Source organism: Equus caballus, chromosome 23 (assembly GCF_041296265.1).
Source record: "Equus caballus isolate H_3958 breed thoroughbred chromosome 23, TB-T2T, whole genome shotgun sequence".
NCBI classification, from domain to species: domain Eukaryota; kingdom Metazoa; phylum Chordata; class Mammalia; order Perissodactyla; family Equidae; genus Equus; species Equus caballus.
In genome coordinates this window covers 32,974,194-32,997,633 of record NC_091706.1, presented here as the reverse complement: position 1 = coordinate 32,997,633, position 23,440 = coordinate 32,974,194, and the positions used below count along the sequence as shown (strand labels likewise).

General features: G+C 39.2%; 1 protein-coding gene across 12 annotated transcripts in view; it reads right to left on the bottom strand.

Moving 5' to 3' along the window:
- Window positions 1–23,222, bottom strand: part of TRPM3 (transient receptor potential cation channel subfamily M member 3) — a 502,456-nt gene extending 479,234 nt beyond the window's left edge. For all 12 annotated transcript variants that reach the window (XM_070248626.1, XM_070248627.1, XM_070248632.1 and 9 more), the window contains exon 1: window positions 22,629–23,222. In XM_070248626.1, coding sequence (XP_070104727.1) covers window positions 22,629–22,805 — 177 coding nt within the window. In that variant the 5' untranslated portion in view covers window positions 22,806–23,222. The remainder of the gene's footprint in view (window positions 1–22,628) is intronic.
- Between the last annotated feature and the right edge of the window lie 218 nt (window positions 23,223–23,440).

The window sequence follows — 23,440 nt, the reverse complement described above, 5'->3', positions numbered from 1 at the left end:
TCAACTTAATTCATGTTTCTGCAATTTCTGTGAGTGAGTGGGAAGATGCTATCTGGAACTATTTGAGAGAAAATACAAATTTGGAATTCAAACGTAATCAGACTTTGTCTCTAGACAACAGTTGCTAGTGTCATCTGGTTGGTTACACCATAGCAGTCACTTAATTGGTCACATATATTATTTTGTTCAAAGTAGCTGGTGCTTCAGAGAAGGAGGAGGGAGGAGAAACTAATTCCTGTGACCTATGTGGCCACAGCCCAGGTAACATTAGCAATTTCTGCATCGTTCCTGACTCTGGCAGCTTTTATAGTTTGTTGTCAAAAAAGACTCAAGCATGGATTTGCTTTGCACTGTTTCTTTGTTCCTTTTTATAAAAGGGCTCCATGTTCATTTGAAAACAAAACTGAAAAACTCTGAAAATATGTAAGAAAATAAAAATTGTCAGTAATTTTGTCACGTGGCAATATTAAGACTTTCAGATGTACATATATATCCAACTGGCCAACATTTCATATACATACACACTCACACACACACACACACACACACACGTAGTATAAGCTAGGGTACATTTAACTTACATGTCTGTAGAGTATTTATTTACACTTAATATTATGTACAAAAATATATTTATCTATAAATATATATTTTTTAGTTTCTGGTTTCTTCTAAACCTTTCTGAGCATAAAACTCACCACAGAGAACTTTCTGACACTTGCAATTCTGTATTCTCCTTATCCTCATTGGCACCACTGAATTTCTCCTAGAACCAAATACACGCCCCACAGGAAAAACAAATTTCCCACTATTCAAGCTGATGTGCTTCTGCATTTTAGGACCTAAAAATAGCTGTCAACAGAGGTCCAAGTGCCCAACAGTGCCAAATAGAAGGGAGAGAGTATCCCAAAGTCACAGGTGACAAAATAACCAATTACGGTTTTGAAAAAAATTGCCAACAGATGAAGTATTTCCAGCTTCATCCAAATCGAGAGATGTTGGGGCCAAGGGGTACTTTGGATCTAACTAGCAGCTGCCAAATATCACAGATGGCATGAAGTTAGAGATGTGGCAAAGGAAGGGAGATATGATGAAATCAGTCCAGTAAGGGAAAGATGCAGATAGGAAAGCTCCTAATACCAGCCAGGACTCTCGTGAGCATCCTGCAATAAAGAGGAAGAAAAGAGGATGCAAAAATCCACCCACTACAGCCATGGCCTCTTTGATGCATGCTCATGCCACAAGAGTTTCACGGTGTAATGATGGTTCTGCAGTCAACACTGGAACGTGTGTAATATGTTCACTTATCTCCTATTAGCCCCTTTATTAGGGCCATGGATCATGTTAGGCATCCTCACTCTACTAACACAATCCCAAGCTGAAAAGTAATGAAAAGAAAATGAAAGAAACAACTAAAAATAAGGGGTAGAAATCAATGGTTCTGAGTGTGAACACAGAGGCACCTCACCAGTAATGGATTTAGTGAGTAGGAATTCAAGAAGTTTGTTTTCACGTCGTCAGTTAGCTAACGACCCTTAAGGAGAGATAAAGGAGCAGACATGTGTGGGGAAACAAACCAAGCCAGGCTGCCTGGTTGGTCCTACTGGTGTTTTCTGGTTTAATGCAATCACTTTCACATTCAGCTCAGTCACACGTTTCATAAAGCTAGTAGGTAACAGGCATATGCAGTGGTGAATGCGCCTCTGTCACCCAAACTTTGTTATTCAGATTCTTTTTTTTGTGTGTGTGTGTGTTTGTGTGAGGAAGATTGGTCCTGAGCTAACATCCGTTGCCAATCTTCCTCTTTTTGCTTGAGGAAGATTGTCCCTGAGCTAACATCTGTGCCAATATTCCTCTATTTTGTATGTGGGACACTGCCACAGCCTGGCTTGATGAGTGGTGTGTAGGTCCACACCCAGATCTGAATCTGCAAATCCAGGGCAGCCGAAGCAGAACAAGTGAACTTAACCACCACGCTACCGGGCTGGCCCTGTTATTCAGATTCTTATTGCAGGTGACCTTGGGAATATCACTTAAACTCTCTGGACCAGAGGTTAAGGGATAAAATTGGACCAGATGATCAGTTACATTCTTCTCAGTTCTAGAATTCTATATAGTTCCTGTTCCTCCAACCACACTGGCCAGGAAGTTGTAAAAGTATGGATGTGATTGTAGCCTAGTTCTTTATCTCTAATTTCAACCAGAGGATTTCTAATCCTCCTCAAGTCTTGTCCAAAGATGTCTTGGAGTGCCTTGGAGATTTCAGTGGCAGGTGAAACCTGTGATGGCATCTCTCAAGTGTCGGTACTCCTAGGCCCACCACTTGGGATGTGACGCCCATGCCTCCTTAGGCATCCCTACTTTCTTCTCTCCCGGGAGGGGGTGCTCGGTCCCCATTCCTTAGGTCTCACACCATGACACAGAGCCAAAGCAATGTTAGCTGGTACTTCCAATATCTCAGGCACTTTACAGGAAAAGAGCTTCCCTCTCCCCTCACCATATTTAATTCACAATCCCTGCTTCCTGAAATGCACAGGGTGGCTACAATGCTGTATACCACACCACCCCTCCTCTCTGATGTGGGCCCTTTTTAATGATCCAAGCTTATGTGTAACTGTACCTTTATATGACTTCTTTCCCAAGAAGCCTGGGCAAGCCCATTGTACCAGCTCTACACATGCCAGGATAGAAAATACAACTTAGCCTCCACCTGAGATCTGTGCTACATTTGTGTTATGACTCTAAGCTCCCTTTCATTCATTCAACATCAAATAATAATAGCTAATATTTATTGAGCATTTACTATGCGTAAGGCCTTAAGTAAGTAAGTGCTTTCTGTGTGTTACTTTATTTGGTCTTAATAATAACCGTAGGAAGGAGGCATCATTATTTTTTCCTTTACAGAAGAGGAAACTGAGGTTTAAAGCATTTGAGGGTGTTTTCATAGTCTTCGCTGACTTCCTCCTTCCAAGGAAGCTGATGTAAGAAAATCTGCTGAAGCCATCTCAAACAGTTGTGAAGACTGCTTCTAATGACTGAAGAGAGGGCTGCATTGTGTGTGCACATGCAACTGAAGACAGGGATAGAGGAGACAAGCGGGCGACACATTTAGGGTGGGATGAGTAATTCCCAAGGAATTAGTTCAAACTCAGTTAAGGAAATCTAAAAATTGGCACAAGGCTTTATTATCAAAGATGAATATCGCAGAACACAACTTCCATCAGAAGCAATTTGCACAGGAAATACGATTAATTTCTTCAAGGTAATAAAATCCAAGACATCACTTCCTGTGAGGAGAGAAGAGAATGCTGTAAATGCGCTCTTTGTAGGCCTTCTGACCCAGTTTAGTGACTAGTTTAATATTCAAAGGGCAGATGTGTCCTCTTCACTTTAGAAAGTTTGATGTTCAAAGACAATTTAGGTCATTGGCTTCTGGGACAGCATTTCCCCTGTGAGAAAGCTACATTTAAACATCCACCTCTTGTATTATCGACAACAAAACTGGTAAAGGCCTGCGAAGTCCAACCATCTTTTTCTCTGCGTGGTTCAGAAGAAGCAATTAAATCAAGATTCTATTCCAGCTTTCCTTTTAGGGGCATACGTGTGTGATTTGATCATCAAATCTATGAAAGTGGAATTCTAGCATGAGTTTTTCTTTTCAAATATATTTCAAGCATCTCCTCCATACCAAAGCAAAATCAGAAATGGCATTACAGATATATTAAGGTTTGGGTTCACAACATGAAAATTTTTATCTTGGTAGTGAATAGAACGTGTTCTTTCAAAGGTAAAGCAAAATAAAGCCCCCTCTCTTATGCTCCCAAGTCCCTTCCTGTCAAGTAAAGAGACATATCTGCCCTTGAATCACTGCCGTTACTTCTATGGTCTAGCTACACTTGGGATTTCTGAGGGCTGGGAATGAATTTTTACTCATCTGTGTTCCGGGTGCCTAGTGCGGATTCTGCCACACAGCTGATTTCTGTAAACATTTATTGAATACGATTTTCCCTAAGAACATTTTAGAAACAATTTAAGACGTAAAATCCAAACTACTGAGCATTGCACATGAAGGACTTCTCATTTCCTATCTTAGCTCCTGCCACATTGCTTACTTTTGCCTCAAGCCTGTTACTTAGTTACACTGACCAACTTCAAATCACTCAACATGCCCTGCTCATTCACACCATGATGCTTCTGAACATACTCTTTTCTCCACCTGGAATGCCCTTTCCTTTCTTCTCCTCCTGTTGAAATTGTCTTTTAAGATTCATACAACCCAAATATAACCCATTTAATGGTGCCTTTTTCCTCAAGCAAAATTAGTTAATTCACACACTGCTCTCTTGTAATATCTAGAACACTTTTCTATTATATTTTTTTATTAGAAAGTATTATGATTAAATACTCATGTCAATTTCTTCCATTAGTTGGTCAGATCCTAGAATGTATAGATCATGTCATTTTCATCTCTGTATTGCTAATGCTTAGCATGAAGCTTGGAAATGCTCAAAAATATTTATTGAGTTAAACTGATTTCTAGTTCTGAGTCCAGCACATATTCTTTGCCCCTTTCTGATAAACAAATGCATATTTCCCTGCTCCCAAGATTTGTGTTTTATCAGAATTCTGAGGTATATTAAAAAAATTTTTTAAACTAGCCAAAGAAATTGGTTTTTAATTTTAAACAAAGATATTATTACCTCAGGTCCTCTTTGACAGACGAGGAATGTAAATAAGAAAAGAGGATAACAGCTTTGGTCATTTAAAAATACCTATCCCCAAGAACAGATTAGTGGTTACCAGAGGGAAAGGGGGTGGGGGAAGGGCAAAAGCAGTAAAGGGGCGCATATACATGGTCACTGATAAAAGCTAGACTATTGGTGGTGAGCACAATGCAGTCTATACAGAAACTGATATATAATAATGTACACCTGAAATTACAGTGTTATAAACCAATATGACTCAATAATCAAATAATTTAAAAATTAAAAAATAAATAAAAATATCTATCCCTAATAAATCGCATGCTGAATTACCTTCTTGGAAGTTTTCTCAAACACTTGTATTATTTTTTTCCATTGAATCCCGACTGTAACCAAAGTAAATACCTCTGTTAAATTTTCTTATTAGAGAATGAAAGTTAGAAAGAAAAAGTGAAATAGGAACCTTAGAACAAAGTGATAAGTATCTTCTCTCTTATGGCTGAGTATCCTATGAAAACTAGCCTTTCAAGCTGCTGAGTCAAAATATGACTCTGTATTTGAGAGGACTGCCAAATAAGGTCTGAAATTTCAGAAGCCAAAGTTGAGGGAAAAAATTATGAAAAACTGGCACAGTCATTTGTGTCACTGTGATCTTTGAAATTTACTTACAGGGGACCTCAAAGCAAAAACAACAAAACAAAAAACCCTGCGCCGAACACAAAAATCTTGCTAATTGCAGAAATTGGAAGTCAGTAAGTCTTGCAAAGCAGCCCAAGTGGCCTAAGGATAATTGATTAAGGAACTAGATGTGATGGGTTGAGGGGATGGAACACACTCAGAAAGACAGTCTTCTCTTCAGCTCCATGAAGGCTAGCCATAATCACCATACAAGTTTGTATTTCCAGCATTCAGTGTGACGTCTCATGCATAGGATGCATCTGAGAAGTTTGGTGGAAGCACTGAATTCATCAGTCAATTAACAACAGGCTTGCCCTCTTTGTGAAATGTGGATACTCTCCATTCAAACCAAGCTCTATAGAATAACTATAGCTGAGAACAATCAGGACATTGAGAACGACGATTTAGCAACTCTTCAAGGGTGACCATCACCACTAACGTGAACACATCCCTTGTGGTATAGCCAAGATTTTGGAAAATTTCCCTGTATTAATTCAGCTGGATAAATCCATAGCCTACCACATTCCTATTTTCCTTAAAAGCCACAAGATAATTTTTTTTTTATTTACAATGTGTAGCATTATGTTTCAAAACAGCAAAAACATATTGAGTGCTTCTCATGTATGCTTGGCACTATTCTCAGTACTTTATGTAAAATCACAGTGTGTATAAATGTGTATAACTCATTCTTTTCTCCCAACGACGTTGCAAAGTAATTAATATTATTACTATTCCTACTTTATTTAATGTCTCTCAATCACAAATTCTTCACTGGAAACTGGAGATAATAATACCTCATTATTATAGATTAAATGACAAAGTGTAAATCACATATCTTGATTCTTAGCCACAATAATAGCGCAATGAAAGTTTATTTTCTGGGCCCAGCCCCATGGCATAGTGGTTAAGTTTGGCGTGCTCCACTTCCGTGGCCCAGGTTTGCAGGTTCAGATCCCAGGCATGGGCCTACACCACTTGTCAAGCCATGCTGTGACAGTGACCCACAGGCCAAATAGAGGAATATTGGCACAGGTGTTAGCTCAGGGCTAATCTTCCTCACCAAGAAAAAGAGGAAGATTAGTAACAGAGGTTAGCTCAGAGCAAATCTTCCTCACCAAAAAAAAAAAGTTTATTTTGTCCCCTCTTGCTTCAACTTCATCCATACATTTTTTGCTATTGTTACTGTTTTTAAAAAATATTTTTGCATGTGAAATTTAACACCACATTACTCATGAAGGAAATAAAAATTATAATACAATAAGATAGAACTATATACCCATCGGAATGGCCAAAATTTAAAAAAAGAAAGACAATGCCAATTTTGATGAGAATATGCAGTCACTGAAACTCTCACATGTTGTGTTAAAGGGAGTATAAAATGGTATGACCATTTTGAAAAACTCTGCGGTAGTTTCTTCTAAGGTCAAAAATATATGTCAACCCTATAACACAGCAATTCCATTCCTAGTAAATAACCAAGACAAATGAGTGCAGAGGCTCACAAGAATGTTCATAGCATCTTTATTTGTAGGAGCTCAAAACGGGAAATAAATGTCCATTAACAGGAAAAAGGATAAATCAGTTATGGTGTATTCATACCACATGATATTAGACAAAATGATAGATAAAACAAAAATGGATGAATCTCTGAAGCATTATTTTGAGCAGAAGAAGCCAGAAACAAGAGTACATACTGTATGATTCCACTTAGTCAAAATACTAAATTCTAAATCAGGCAAAACTAATACAGAGATAAAAGCCTGACAGTGGTTACCCTGGGTGATGCTTGGGTGGGATTAACAGGAAAGGGCAACAGGGAACTTTTTAGGCTGATGTAAATTGATATGTCTTAATATAAGTGGTAGTCCCATAGTGATTGCGTTTCTTAAAAATTATGGAGCTTATAGTTAAAACTCATGAATTTTACTATATGTAAGTTTAGCTTAATTTAAGGAAGTTTTCCTGATGCTGTTCAACTGTTTGCTTGAGTAGTTCACCTGTAGAGGCTTTTACAGGACGGTGGAGGATGACCACCCCGGAGAAGTCAGTTGAGATTTCAATAGTCTCCGTGTCTAGAGTTCATTTGTTTGTTGAATGGGGACACACCTGAAGGCACACGGACCCCTTCTGCTCAGTGACATGCCATGATTGACAGCTGCAAAGTAAGCTTAGTATTCCCTTTGCCTAACATTTTATAGCTGTCCACAGCAAAAGAAAGACGTTCTGTGCCATAGCTTTTGTTTCCTGTAATTCTCATAGGGCCATTATCACTCTGGATGAAAACATTTAAAAATGTATAAAACATGACAAAACATTTCTCCATGATGAGGCAGTTTGCAAAGTGGTTTGGATATGGAAAATGAGTTTGCCAGGGGCACAGAAAAAAAAAGAAGGAAAGGAATAGCGAAGATCCCTCCCACAGTGTAACCCTCTTAATAGAACATCCTACGGCTGTGGAACAATTCCGACATTTATTGACTAATGAATCTGGGTTCTTCGCCTCTGCATTTGCGCAGCTGGGGACAGTGGTGCTATCTACAGAGCTCCTTTGAGGCAGAGGGTGAGGAGGTGGCAGCATTGCACTTCAACTTGAGCAGTCTAAACGGGGCAGACTTCAGTGAGTATGAGCTGTACACCAGAGCAGTCTAAATAAACGGACCCCACACCCACCACCAGCAGCAGCCGCTCAGCTTCACGTTCCTCTCTTCAGCCCACTTCTCACCACGACATTCCTTTTATACTTTACACTTCAGCAACCCTCATGGGAGTTCCCTCCCAGCGCTATATTCTCTAGGATGCCTCCTTTCCTTTGCACATGCCACTCCATTTATCTGGAACACTCTTTCTACCCCAACTTCCCATAGCTATCTCCTTCAATCCTCAGTTCAAGAGTTTCCTTATCTAGTAACCCTCAGGCTATGTTTGTGCTCCTTACCTATGCTCACCAATATGAAAACTTGTATCAAGCCACAGGGTCATTTCCAATTTGCTTGTCTGTCTCCCTAACTCCATTATTAGCTCTTTTTGATAGGGAGCCCAGTATTCTTCATCTTTGAATCTCCAGTACCTTTGCAGTTTCTGACTTGTGGCAATAGATGATTGCAGAAGGAATAAGTATGTGAATGAATGGGGGAGAAGAGCTAATGTCATGTTCCTGTTTTGATTTGTGAATTGCTGTACACCTAAAAACAAAACAATACTCATTCTGGCAGCATTAAACGTGTATGAACTTTTCTCCTTCAAAAGAACATTGACAAAAACAGGAATATTCTGATTAAACATTAATCTCTCTTATACTAAATTCCTTGAAACATGGTTAATTTTTTTAAAAATCATAAAACTTTTCTCATATTCAGTTTACTATCATATTACTACTTCTAAACAATGTGCTACTTTGCTTTCAGATCTCAGGGATATAAATTTGGGTTGGTGCAATTTTATTCGGCCAGAAGAGGTGACAAACCCCATTACAAGCTCCATAGGACCTTTCAGCAGTGGTGAAACCACGAACAATGGGGGAACTCAAGGAGGCATTTAAAGGGACATTGGAGCCCATCAGGCCATCTGATAGTGGGACTCTAAAAGTGTTTCCTCTTGATTTCAATGTGTTACTCCACTGGAGGAGAGTCTATTTTTCCAGGCTTTCTAAGGCTCTCCGTCAGAAATATTGTCTTTATAGTACTCCTAAAATCAGATTTGGTTGTTAGAATCAATTTCCTCCTGTTACATGCTAGCAAAAGGTGCAGACTAATTGGTTATCTTCGCTTGCAGAGTGAAACCTTAGATTACTTGCAGTACCTTTTATGTCTGAGTGGCTTCCAGAACTGCTAAACTATTATGTGTCCAGGAGATTCACGCTAATTGAATTAGTGAAGCATTGTATGTACAACTTTGCTAAGAGAATCTGCTCCCAACCACATCACCTACTGGAAGAACGGGTCTAGGGGGCCACATTTATACCTGGTGATTCAATCTCCCTGGCTGTAGCTACACAGGCAAAGGTGGATATCTGATGGAACCTGTCAATGAGATTCCTGTGGAGAATGGGAGACAAACTGGTAGGATGTAAGGAATACAACTGTAAGAGCACATAGAACTGGACACTGTGGAAAGTGTTAGCAAACGACAGAGTCAGAGAGGAACCTGGTCTACAAAGAAAAACCAATGTACAGAGCAGATGGGCCAAGAGAATTCAAATGAGAGACTCTAGGGCCCCATAACAGAGAAGCCTGGGTCCCTGCATTGTATTTCCGTTCCAATTGCTGGATATGCTAGAGATTAGCCTTAGAGCAAAATTTTTATTTAAGTTAGCATGAGTGGATTTCTGCTTTATGCAAGAAAACTACATCTAAAATAGTAATTTTTAATATAACTATAACAATGATCTGTGTGATGGTTAATTTTATGGGTCAACTTGGCTAGGCCGCAGTGTCCAGATATTTAGTCAAACATTCTGGATATTTCTGTGAAGGTGTTTTTGGATGAGATTTACATTTAAATCAGTGGTTTTTGAGTAAAGATCATTGATTTACATAATGTGAGTGGGCCTCATCTAATCAGTTGAAGGTTTGAATAGATCAAAGGCTGACCCTCCCCCAAGCAAGAAAGAATTCTCCAGAAGACTGCCTTTGAACCTCATCTGTAACATTCGTTATTCCTGGTTCTATAGCAGACTGCCTTTGTACTCAAACTGCAACTCTTTCCTGAGTCTCTAGCCTGCCAGCCTCCTCCATCAGATTTTGGACTTGCCAAGCCTCTACAATCGTGTACAACAATTCCTTAAAATAAATCATACATACACACACACACATACACAAACTCTATTGCCTCTGTTTCTCTGGAGAACCCTGAAAAATACAACCTACAATAACTACGAAGTGTAATTAGTTGTGCATAAATAATATGTATTTCTTAAATCCAAATTATTACAAAAGACATCTTGCATTCTGTTTATTTGCATAGCACCATTTCCATTTTATTAGGTTGAAAGAAAGGAACTCATATTTACGGAATACCAACTACAGTGTAGGTCAACATCAAACAGGTATTAATTTCTGAACAATATAACGTAGGATTTTTATTTAATTTATAATTAAGGAAACTAAGATTCAGAGAAGTTTTGCATCTTGTCAATAATCATTTTGAGACTATGCTTAACTCTTTTTGCTGTCAAGGACCCAAATGATCTACTTGTTTGTATTATTGAGACATGAGACGACCATAATCCAGTTGGGTCTCCAAGGGAGACCCAACCGCGAGATGCAGAGGAGTGCAAGGGAGGGAATTCTGAGTTTAGAATCACAAAAGTCCACTAATACGTGGCTTAATCTATCTGGGCCATAATTTTTTCAGCTAAAAAGGGGAATAATTGTGTTTATTACACTAGTTTCACAAGATTGCTATTGAAGTTCAGTTCATTTGATGTAAAGCATGGACTCTGCAAGTTGGAAAGGACTTTTCAAACGTTAAGTTTTAATATCATTTCACTCTCAGTCTCTGTACATTTCAATAGTTTGTGAATAATGGCTTCTTTTGAAGAACCGAGGCATTCATGTTTTTAGAGAGAGAAAAAAAAGCATTCCCCTACTAACATTTACTAAATGCGAGCTACATCGTGAGACAGCAAACCCACCACACACCGCTCCCCAATGAGCGTGAGATGAATATTATTATAATTAATGGATGAATTACTCTCAGCTCTTTCAGATACTGAAGTCGTTTTAACATAAATTGGGGCATGCAATGGCTTTCTATCACTCCTACTTGATCCAAGAACGTTAGAGCTACAAGAAACCTTAATCATATCACGGTTCGCAAAGTGCAATTCACGGCCCAGTACCACCTGCCTCTGTTTGTGTACAGCCAGTGAGCTAAGAAGAGTTTCCACATTTAAAAAGAGGTTGAAAGTAGGAGTGACATTTCATGATATGTGACAATTATATGAAATTCAAATTCTAGTCTGTTTTCGTCTGTTTGGGCTACTATAACAAAATACTACAGACTGGGTGGCTTGTAAAAAGCAGAAATTCATTGCTCACAGTTTAGGAGGCCAGAAGTTGATGACCAGCATGCTAGCATGGTCAGTGAGGGCCCACTTCTAGGTCACAAACTTCTTCTTGTATCCTTACATGGTGGACAGGGGTATGGAATTGTCTCAAACCTCTTTGACAAGGCACTGATCCCCTTCATAAGGACTCTACCCTCATGACTTGCATACTTCCTGAAGGCCCCACCTACTGATACCGTCGCCTTTGTGGGTTAGGATTTCAACATATGATCTTTCAACTTACGAACAGTATTAATAAGTTTTGCTGGAACACAGCTCCATTCATTTGTTATGTATTCTGTATGGCTGCTTTCTCAAGCTACAAAGGCAGAGTTGAATAGTTGCGACAGAGACTGCATGACTCACAAAGCCATTTACAACTATCCTTTTATAGGAAAAATTTGCCAACCCTGATCTAACCATCCAATCTGGTCATTTTATTTTATTTTTTTGTTGAGGAAGATTCGCTCTGAGCTAACATCTATTGCTGATCTTCCTCTATTTTTATGTGGGTTTCTGCCACAGCATGGCTGCCAAAAAGTGGTGTAGGTCTGCACCCGGGATCTGAACCCACGAACTCAGGCCAACAAAGCAGAATGCACAGAACTTAACCACTACATCATGGGGCCAGGCCCCCAGTCTTGCCATTTTATAGATGAGAAAACTGAGACATTGAAGGATAAAACTATTTATTCTAGGTAACTCGGCTAGGATATTAATTAGTGCAAAATTAGGGCTAAAATCTCATTTTGCTGACCATCTGATCATGCTGAATTTAATGATTGAAAATCAGCTTTAGTTATACTCAGCTTCAAATTAAATTATATAGCCTCCTTGTGCTAATTACTGGATTTGTCTCAGAATCTTTGCCCACATGAGCTAACATCATACAAAGAAAGTCATCTTGATGAAGTAAAATACTCTCTTCATTTATTCATTGAAATGAATTTCATATTGAATTATTCTTAAATAGTTGTAAGGAGAAGTTACTGTAGAACAAAATAATGGTAAAAATTAAATATTTCACTTGATACATCAATCAAATGAAAATATGCTCTGCTTTTAATTCACAAAGCAATAATATACGGAACATTCAAACACTTTCAGACAAATTGGCCACATTCAATTTTCTTACAAGCGATGATTGACAATAAGATGAGAAAATAATTCCTTAGTCTTTCCATGTTTAGTGAATAGAACTCAACCAGTTAATTTCCCAAATGTAAGCTAAATTTCAGGCTTTTGTAAAATGGAAAAGCAAATGTGTCTATGGTTAAAGCACCCGCTTCACATCACTAGGAAAACTCTATTAGGTTTCCAGTGAAATCAGTTACCTACTCACTCCCTAAAATATCCATCTTCAAGGAGAAATGTTGGAAGCAATGGTCCCAACTGGGAGTAATTTTACCCCGCAAAGGATAGTTGGCAATGTCTGGAGACATCTTCTGTTGTTACAATGGGAGATGGGAGGGGGTGCATTCAGTACTTAGTGGATAAGGTCCAAAGATATTGCAGCAATGCACAGGACAGACAGTCCCCGCAACAAAGATTTTTCCAGCCCCAAATGTGAGTAGTGCTGAGGTTGAGAAACCCATTTTCAAAGGGAAATCATTAACCTAGCCCAAAGCTTTCAATGACTACAAATTAAACCACCAGATCCTAAATGTTTAAGCCATCATTTATTCATGAACTAGCACTAGAGAGCAAACATTTTTTATAGATTCCTCCATGACAGCTCATTCTTTGAAATATTTTCATTCATTCCTTTCTTCTAGCAAAGAGATGGATAAGCATGGAGATGATACCAAAAAATAATGATTACCTTCTTTCCTTCTTCTAAGATCAATCTATCATTGATCTTAACCAACAGGTAGTAAGATAATTTTCTAATGCTTCTCATCTCTTACATAAGAAATTTATTTTGACTTTGGTCTATTTTTTTCCCAGTAGGGACCTGATAAACTAAGACTTTTCTATTTGACTTCTATCCATGCTACTTGATATAGTAAAATAAGCTAATGCTAACAGAAAAACAAATCCTAAGTCACATTTACCTTTAAATGGAAATGCCAAGATACTGCAACAGGATTTTTTCTACATAGTCATCTTTAGACATTTGCCAAAGGCATAGTTAAAAGATAAAGCAAGAATGGCCCAGAAAGTTTAATGGTGTAGTTTTTCGTCTAATAGTACTTTCTCTAAATCACAGTGTCACCCAGCCAACATTATTAAAGGTAATACATTAAAGTCTCTTAGCTCACTATATTAAGGAATGCCCTTTCTCCAGCATAATCAATAGATGAGGTAATTTCAATCTCTCGCTTTCTCTTTCAGTAAATATTTTCAAAGCAGATACCTGGTGCTACCTACTTATAGTTTCTTCCTTGAGTACATATTTAATTCTGCACCACTTTTACTGAGTACTAACTATTGGTCCAATTCCTTAAATAATCTTCCAATTTGGGGAACATATAAAGTATATCAACTCAAGCTCAAAGTACTCTTTAATTAGACAAAAATGCTAAGACCCTATAATACCATTTGGTTCTTCTAAGGAGCAACTTCAGAGCACTGCATCAAGAGTGTAGTTACCCATCCCTCCAAATTTATCTACTCAAGTGTAATTCATCCAGCACCCCAAAAATCCTAGACCCTCTGCTTAGTGCTGAACTTACTAAATTGTCTCAGATGCGATCCCTGACTTTAAGAGGATCTTCAGAATGAGGTGAAGGAGCTAATAATACTACAACATGCTAAAAGCAAAGATAGAAATACCCACGGCTTTTTATGGACATGCATAAAAGGAGAGCCTATTCTGGCTTTGGGGATTCAGGGAAATTTTCTTGAATCCTCCCAGCTCACCTGAGTTGAGTACTAAAAGACAGGCGGGAGTTAGGTAGGAGAAAGCATGGTTCAGATTTTCCAGGCAGTGGAAACACCTTGTGCAAAAAAGCCCAGCTATAAGGAATTCCATAATTTGAGGAAGGGAAAAAAATATGAAGACACAGGACAGATCATTGATGGTCTTATATACAATACCAAGGAGCTTAGATTTTATTCTACAGGAGAAGAGGAACCACTGAAGGAAGTCCAACAGGGCAGCATCCTGATCTTACTTGCATTTTAAGTGGACCATTCTGGTGGCTGTGAGAAGGATCAATTTGAAGTAGACAGCTATTGTATTTTGAAGTAGACAGCTATTGTATTTTGGGCCCCAGGGAAAGAGAGACTGATCTTGGGAACTGGGAATAGATAGAAGGGGGTGGATCAGAGACATATTTGTGAAGAAACCTGGCAGGACTGATTGGCTGATTACATAAGGGATAAGAGCAACAAAGCATAAGCCCAAGTTTTCCCGTTTGGGCAACTTGGTGAATGGGTAATTGCGGCAATTGGGAGAAAGTAAAGAGGAGAAGGAGTAGATGCGAGGGGGCTTGCTTGGTTCAGCAATGGCGGAATGATTAGAGCAGAATTAGCCTTAGTGCTCTTTCTTCACTACAAAATTTTTCTGTCTCCAACCATGTAAGTGTATCATGTCTTGAAGTAAACAAGAAAGAGGTTAATACGCCATCTTTTCTTCTAATCCAGGATACTACCTATCAACTAGACATTCCAGCATCTAAATTAGCTTTCCTGCATGATCCTTTAAAAACAATTATGAAAGTCATTCAATGTTCCATGAGCATGGGGACTTTCAAGACGTGGAAACATGAAGAGCTGAGCCTATATAAATTTAGAGAGAGCTATTGGGTACTCAATTTTTAATAATAAAAATCAGATATTTAGTGTGGTCACGCCAGAGGCACAATTTTAATGAGCCATTGTCTCTTTACTCAGTGTCACACTTCAGAAGAGATGCTCTCAAATGCTTCAGTGCATAAGATTCATCTGGGTTGCTTGTTAAAATGCAGATTCTCAAGGTCCTCCCAGAGCTTTAACTTAGTAGGTATGGGTGAAATCCACGGAAATTGATTCTATAACAGGCAGTCTTGGACAACACTTTGAGAAACATGCTTTCAAAGAGCTCATTTTGATGGATAAATCTTACTTTAAGTAAGGCAATTCAATATATAAAATGTTGCTGTTAATGGATTTATAAACAATGGGATCCATCCTTTCCTCGTTCCTTCTTCCTTCCTTCTTTCCTTCCTTCCTCCCTGCACCCATCCACCTACCTATCTATCTATCTATCTATCTATCTATCTATCTATCAAACCTTGAAAAATCTTTAAGTATTTGAGGGAGAAGTAAAACGTATCAATGCTATCCCTAACTTGCAATTCCTATGCATGTGCCTCTGAAAATGAAGTAGAGAAGAGCCACTGGTTGGAGCAAAATTCCCAAATGCTTTTAAACATAAATTTGATGGATGATAAACGTAAAAATTAAATGATCTCCTCCTAGAGATCTTGTACCTGTCCCTACCCCACCCCAGCGCTTAAAGCACTATAATTTTCTCATGCGCTTAGGAGCCAAGAAAATTTTGTTCAGCTCAATTTTCCATGTTTAAGATTTAATCCTAGGAATCATTTAAAAAATTTCAAGTATAAAATTAATTTTAATTTTGAATGTCCTTTTGTAAATGAGAGTCCTAGAAGTTCTCTTCCCCGCCCCCCTTCCTGCGCAGAGTCTCTTCCTTCCTTAGTTTTTGAAGGCTGTAGAGTAGAGTAGGCAGGCGGAGGAGGGTGAGGATGAGGATCTCTAGCATTGTGGGCATCAGTTGGCCTTGGCCCCCAAGTGAACTGGCCACTGCTCACTTGGTATTATCACATACCATTGGAATCTAAGGGACATGTACTGGAGTGACCACTGCAATTCTAAGGGCCATCAAAAGGGAAGGGTAAATGGGAGGGCATATGCTGGATGCTTCAGAATCTTGACCATGGACACTATCTTTGGGAGCTCGGATTCACAACCATATCGTCATACAAATTCAATAGAACAGGAAAATCTGAAATTGTATGTCACATGACTGAAAAAATTCATGAAAATAATACACAAAGAAATATCATATAAATAAACAAAAAATAGAACGAATAGGGACAAACATTCCTTCGGATTATGATGTTATGTCATCTACAGACCAAAACAGGGCAACTGAACTCAATTTACTTCTCTATCTGTAAATGATCTTTCATGATTAAATTATGAAAACTCATCAACTGTTTACTTAAAACCTTTTGCCCCCACTGTTGATTAACACATAATCTGTTCTGCCCAGATGCCAGCATAAGAGAGGGCATTTAATTAAGTTTCCCTCCAGCTCAGCTCAATCTATGGCAGCTTTGCTCAATGTGTGGTCCTTCCAAGAGCTGTTCACATCAGCACCACTGGGAGAGCTTGTTAAAATGCAAATTCCTGGGCCCCCCACCTACCTACTGAATCAGCACCCCTGGGGGCAGGCCGGAATATTTGCTTTGCTCACAAGCTCCGCAAGTGATTTCTAAGCATTGTCAGGATTTCATATACAGTTCACATGTTCATTCATTTGTTTATTCTTCAAATAAACATTTAGTGAATACTTTTCATCAGCCACCGTCTTTAAAATGCTTTTTCACGTTAGATAATGGAAAGGGAGAGACACAGTCTAGGTGTCTGTAAATGAACTTGGAGCCAGTTGAGTTTACACCAACATACAGAGAGAGGGGGAGGGTGTAAAGCCACTGCTGGAGAGGCAGTGTTCTCTTTCCCCTAGGAAGTCATCCACAAGGAAGGCAGAACCCTTTCCCTTGAGAGAGACCTCACTCCATATTACCATGACTCCACAAGTCATCCCAGAGCCAGGTGGCCCTGGACTTGAACATCCTAACCACGTTCTCCCTCCTCCCTGGTGACCACACACTTTCATTCTTCTCTCCACATTAGAGGGCATCAGAAGACAGAGCTCTCCAGAGAGACAAGAGGGTTCTTGTTGCCTCAGGAATTTCCTTCAGGCTGCCCAAGGAACATTTCACAAAAACTCAAGTCATGTGGTCACTGTTCAGCAGCCTGAGATGAAGCCACCATTTGAAACACACCAGAGAGATTTTCTCTCTCTTGGGTTTTAGTTTGGGCACATTTTCTTTCCTTTTTTCTTTTCTTTCTCTCGTTTTCTTAGAGAATCTGAGGCTGGCATGCTGAGATGAAAAGATGGAATTTTCTTTATTAATAGCCCCTAAAATTTTGCCTAACAATACACTCTGTTTTCCCAAAAGCAACTTATTCTTTGAGTTTCCCATCTTTAAGGTACTTAGTGGAATTGGTCCACAACAAGTTCCCTGACCTTGCTTGCCACCACTCACCAACATGTCTAGATATAATAGGTGTGTGTTTCCTCTCTTGCTGTAGAAACTTAATTGCTACCCACTAGCCTGTGGTTCAGGGGTTGCTTGTCCTGGCTAAGTAACAACTCTGGGTTATTGATATTATTCTACCTGAAATGTAAAGATTCAAAATTTCAGATGTGAAAGAGAGACCTTAAAAGCCATAAATTTAAAATACAAATTGAAATGAATCTCAACATAATGGTATTCTAAGATTTTGGGAACACCAAAGGGAAGTCAGTTTCTGGAATTTCTGGCAGCAGCTGTAGAAGACAGACCCAATTCATTATGTCATTAGGATCTCGCTATGCTTCAGGGACAATATCATAGACTTTGGTTACCATTACGTGGAATTCTAGAAGTAGAAAACATTGGTCCCCGGACAAAATTTGTGCTGACCTGTAGCCTAACTTGATCACTACTCTATCAATTATTTCCCTTGTGTTTCCCAGTTCACTTTCATTAATCCTTCTTTGGAAAATAACATAAAAGAGATAAAGGAGAACAAAAAATAAAACAAAACTCTGAGCTTTTTGACTGGATTCCAAAAAATTGGGAGTTTACTATACATAATTTTATAGAAGGCAGAGTGAAGTAACAAAAATGCAATCTAAGAAAACTAAAAGTGGTATTACTTTTAATACATACCCAGCATACTAAAATAATATACTAAAAGTGTATGTTATTTACTTCAAAGAGTTCTGTTATTAGGCATTCAATGGGGTCATAACTCATCAATAACATGGAATTATATTCCTTATTTTTGTCTCAATCCCACTAGAATCAATAACTGACATATCCATCTAGCTCACTAAAGAGGAGCCACGAATTGAGAAATTCCATCTTTCCTTCTCAGGACCTTTATTCTCAGACACTGAAACCACCATCCAAACTGAAAAAAAGATAGAAACTCAGAAGTTATCCTAAATTCTTCCCTCCACCACAACTCATCAATTTAACAAGGCCCTGTTTATTGAACCTCCATTTCTGTTGCCTTAGTCCAGGTCCTCATCAATTCTCCAGGCCTCCGATTCAATCTCTCAGCCTCCAATCCCACTATCCCCCACCCTTCTAGACATTACAGCCAGAGAAACTGCTTTAATATCTGAATTTTGCAGTCACCTCCCTGCTAAAACCCCTTTAGTGGCACTCCCTAATTTTGAGAGTAATGCTCAAATACCTTAGCTTAGCAGACAAGGCCCTTTATGATTTAAACACTTTTGATTGTTCTAGTGCTTTTTCCATTTTAATATCCAACCCAGGTTAACTATTTTTAGCCTCAATAGACTATGTTCTTTCATGCCCACAGAACATGGCAGCCTTTACGACAGGGAGTCATAGCTTTGGATCTAAGTCAAGTCAAGACCTAAACTCTTTATTTTAAAGAGGAACACACCAAGTTACAGAGAGGTTAAATAATTTACCCAAGGTCACACAGGTGGTTAGAAAAACAATGGAATTAGGACCCAGTGTTTAGGCCTGTCTATAATTTCTTTAATCTCTTTCTGACATTGCTCAAAGTGGGCAAAGTCATACTCTTCCTAAAATGATATTGATCATTTGGTCTTCATTAAAAACAGGCTTAAGCACATATATCCAAAATCTGTTAAAGTACAGAGCTTCCTTTTTCCTCAATGCAGCCCATTTTTCAGAAGCCCATTTTTTCCCTTCAGTAAGTCCACCAAGACTTCAACACAAAGAAAGCTCTCTGCCCTAAAATCAATCTTCAAATTCAACAGAAGTTACCAAAAGAAAACCTTCCAAACAAAACAATGGCAGCGACAGACCTGATAATGAATATGAAATATGCTAAGAACATTTTGTCACTGAAATAAACTTGACTTTTTGTGATTAATAGTAACATGAAATCTTGAAACACATAAGAATGAAGCAAACAACAAATGAAAAGAAATAGTTTGGAAAATGTCCCATCTGAAATGTATCCGTTTGAAAACAGCCTCTGTCTTTTGGCTATCATCATTGTGTGCCTGTCCAAAAATTCCTTTTCAAATGTTATTTCCAAATTCAAAATGTGAGTTGGTTGGCATATTCAAAATTTGCTCTGTGATGGACAAAACAACAAATGAGATGTTTTCAGAAGGAATAAAAAGTATATTCCAATATTCATTGGGTTTAATTCATCCTTTAGATGCTGGCCTTACCCTCCTAATTCTTTAGTATCCTGTTTCTATTAGGAAATGGGAAATTCAGGAAAAAGGATTATAAAGCCATTTCTAAACATTAGCATGGTACACATTTTCAAGAAAAAGCTAGGGAGGGAAATTGGCTTGAGCTCAGTCTGTCAGAAATGGTGAGTGATGGGAATTTAGCTAAATCTAATCATGCCATCATGCCCTACACTGCATTTACTGACAAGTCAGGGCACTGGAAAGGGCACATCACATCAGAAAAAGGCTTGGAAGAGGAACAAAATTACCTGTTGAATAGGAGAATTGGGTTTATTAGCTTATGATTTCAATAGACTCCTGGATGCCCAGAGAATCTATCCATCAAATTAACCTGGTGGTGGTAGTGTGGGGGAGGTAGAATAAGAGACTGAGGGGGAGGAAGGGTGGGAAGGAGCAGAAAGTAAGGGAAGAACAATAAAAATTACTGCTGTTAACTATTTACTCTATAGACTAAACCAGGAAGAGCATTGACTAAAAGATGCAAATGATTACTTAGGAACTTCCATTTTACTTGAAATATAAAAGCGGGGCAAGAATACATAGGGACTAACAAAGCAAAGACAGGGCAGCAACAATTCAGAGGGGAAAAAATTACATGGCATTCATATCTAGATATTGATAACAGAGTAACTCATCTACAAAAGCAGCTTTCATTTCTTTCTAAGTATTGCTGAAAGATCTTGGCATCACTTTTTCTTTTAGTTTGAAATGTGCTCGATATCTGAAGTCTCCTAGGATATTATAGCTATGATCTTTCAAAAATACAGATATCATTTAGAAAGAAAGTTCTCTATCAAAACACATCCTATCTTTTGGATATTGAGAGAATTGGAAGGATACTCACTAATGCACTTTATTAGATGTATTGTTATAAAGCATCATGTTAATAAAGGAGGTAAGAATGAGTTGCATGCCAATGACAGTATTGGTGTAGTATTGACAATGTCTACTGGTATATAGCATGGATGGTACTTTCAGCTAAAAAAGATGACAGCCTTTCTAAAAATAAGTAATCTACTTCAAATAAATACTTGTCTGCTGGTTTTTTGACTAGTAAATGATGAATAATATTTTCCATTAAAAAAACTATAGTATTAATGAATAATATATTGAGGATGATATACACATACTTGTTAAAAAGATCATTATGTAAGTTAAGCATTATTTTGGGGTAAAGCCAATGAATGACTTTAGCTGAAAAATGTTTCTCATTGCACATGGAATTGCTGGAGTCAATTTTCCCATTCATAGTTGGATTTGCCAAGACATTCTTTGCCCCAGTCCCTTGATTCAGTAGTGATTCGGGAGGAAAATTTACATTCATGTGTTAGTAGTTCCCTGGCCTCATTCTTTTTCATGCCCTGTCACACATGTTGTTCCAATACAGCAAAAGCACTCATACCCAAGGAAGCTTCTCTCCCATTCCCCATTACCAAACCTGCCTTTCCTCCTAAATACTCTTTTAGAGAAGCAAATGATTGCCATGGCAACAATATGATGGGAGTCTGAACAGGACATGGGGCAGCCTTTGAAAGTTAATATTGGTTTGCATTGACCAGGATAAGAAAAACTCAGGCCAGGAGTAATACTGTTATGAGAAGCCACTTAGCTGTACAGAGATCATTGTCCACACCAAACTTGACCCAACCGGAAAGACAGCCTCAGGAAAAAAAAAAAAAAAAAAACATTGCAAGTGTAATTTATAAAGAGCTAGTTCTTTAATCCTCCATTGTGACTGACTGGACTCAATGTCCAGTGGTCATTAAATCGCAATACCATATTCATAGGAAAAGAGAATTAACAACTTTGCCTTATGTTTTCAACTTCAAATGGACGTGGGACATCCAGAGATAGGCACTTTTCCCAAAGAAGTGTTACCACAGTCTCTTTTCTGGGGAGAAATTCCTGTTCTTTGCACTGCTTTCGTTTCATTTGTATTTCCTTCCCTCCCAGGCAGACGATGAAGGTGAATTATTAGGGAGTTGTAGGGACTTTTTCCATCGCTTTAATGTGTTTGCTTCCAGAAAGGGGAGTGCTGCAGACACAAGGCGGCAATTCTAGCTCAGGTGTAGTACATTCTTTTGTGTAACTCAGAGCTAAAGGGAGAGCAGGAGGCGGACGTTCAGTATATATTTAACAATAGTTTCCCACTACTGACTTCACTTAGGAAACTAAAATTATCATGCCTCTTTTAAAAACAAGGACATTAAAAAAGTCACAATCTGATGAGCTTCATTCTTTGTCTTTACCTGAGCAACCACCTAAGGACACAAGGCTTTTAAAATAATGAGGAGAATCCTTTGTTCTCTCAGGTTCCATTTAAAGGGAAAGTGGGTCGTCGAAGGGCTTCCCCAGGGAGGGAAAAAAAAAACCCAAGAGCCAAACACACAGGAGTAAGAGATTTCACTCCCACTACTGTTCCCATCCTCCCAGAGAAGTTAATTAATTCTATTTTAGGGATGTTTGGGGGAGGCACTCAGGCAGCCCATTCTCTGAGACCATCATCTCATTCTCAAATGTGGCTCAGACCATCCTCTCCTCCCTGACACCGTGGGGTGAGGGGCACCGAGAACCTCTCTCCAGCCTTGGGCAACACAGCCAGGACTGCATGCATTTGTGCTCCCCAAAAGGTGTGTCCCAACCCAAGTGCAAAGTTGGGTATTTAGACCTGAAAAGCACAATTGAAGTCATTCAAAGCAGCAAGTTACAGTACCTTAAGAAGTCTGACAGATGGGAGAAAGGCCGCGTGGCACAGCTTCCGGATGGTCCAGTTTAGGGGTCGAGGAGCATCAGTTTGATTCATGACCCCTTCCAAATTCCACCGGGAAAACCAGAAACTGCAAACCTCAGCAATGCCTAGAAAATGAACTGTCCCCGACGGCCCTGGCATCCCATGGTCATCTCCACACCTGCAAATTCCATTAGGGCAGAGGCTTCTTGGAACTTGGGAGACTAGTCAAGTGGCGTTGCCTAAGCCACTGAACCTTCTTAAGAAAGCCACCTCCCCTCTTCCTGCAGCCGTGCTCATGCATACCAAATGTGGCTGAATGGAGGCACAGTGCCTGCTGCTTCGGGGAGGGGATGCACGGTTTTGAAGGAGAGGGACAGCCTGCACGAAACAGCCTGTGGTCGGAGTCAGCAGCCTGCTCGGAATGCGCGCTCCCTCTCCCGCTCTCCTCCCAGTAAACGCAGGTCAGGCGTTGGGGGAGAACCCGGGCCATTTGCTCTGTTCCCTTGCTTTGGGGGGGAGCCAGGAGGAGAGGAAAAGGGAACATCAATAAAGCCAGAATGGGGAACTTGCACTTTCTTGCACAAAGCATCTTTGAGGGGCTGGAAACTGGCACAGGGGGAGGGGCTAGGACATCGAAGGAGAAGGGATGCCTCCGAACGATAAGATAAACACTTCTCTTTTGATTTACGTGACATTATAAATTGAGAGTGACTGTAAAACGGATCTATAGTAAAAGGGATATCTGTCATGTTCTGGGGTTCTTCTTAACTGTGATTAACGGTCCTCACCCTGAT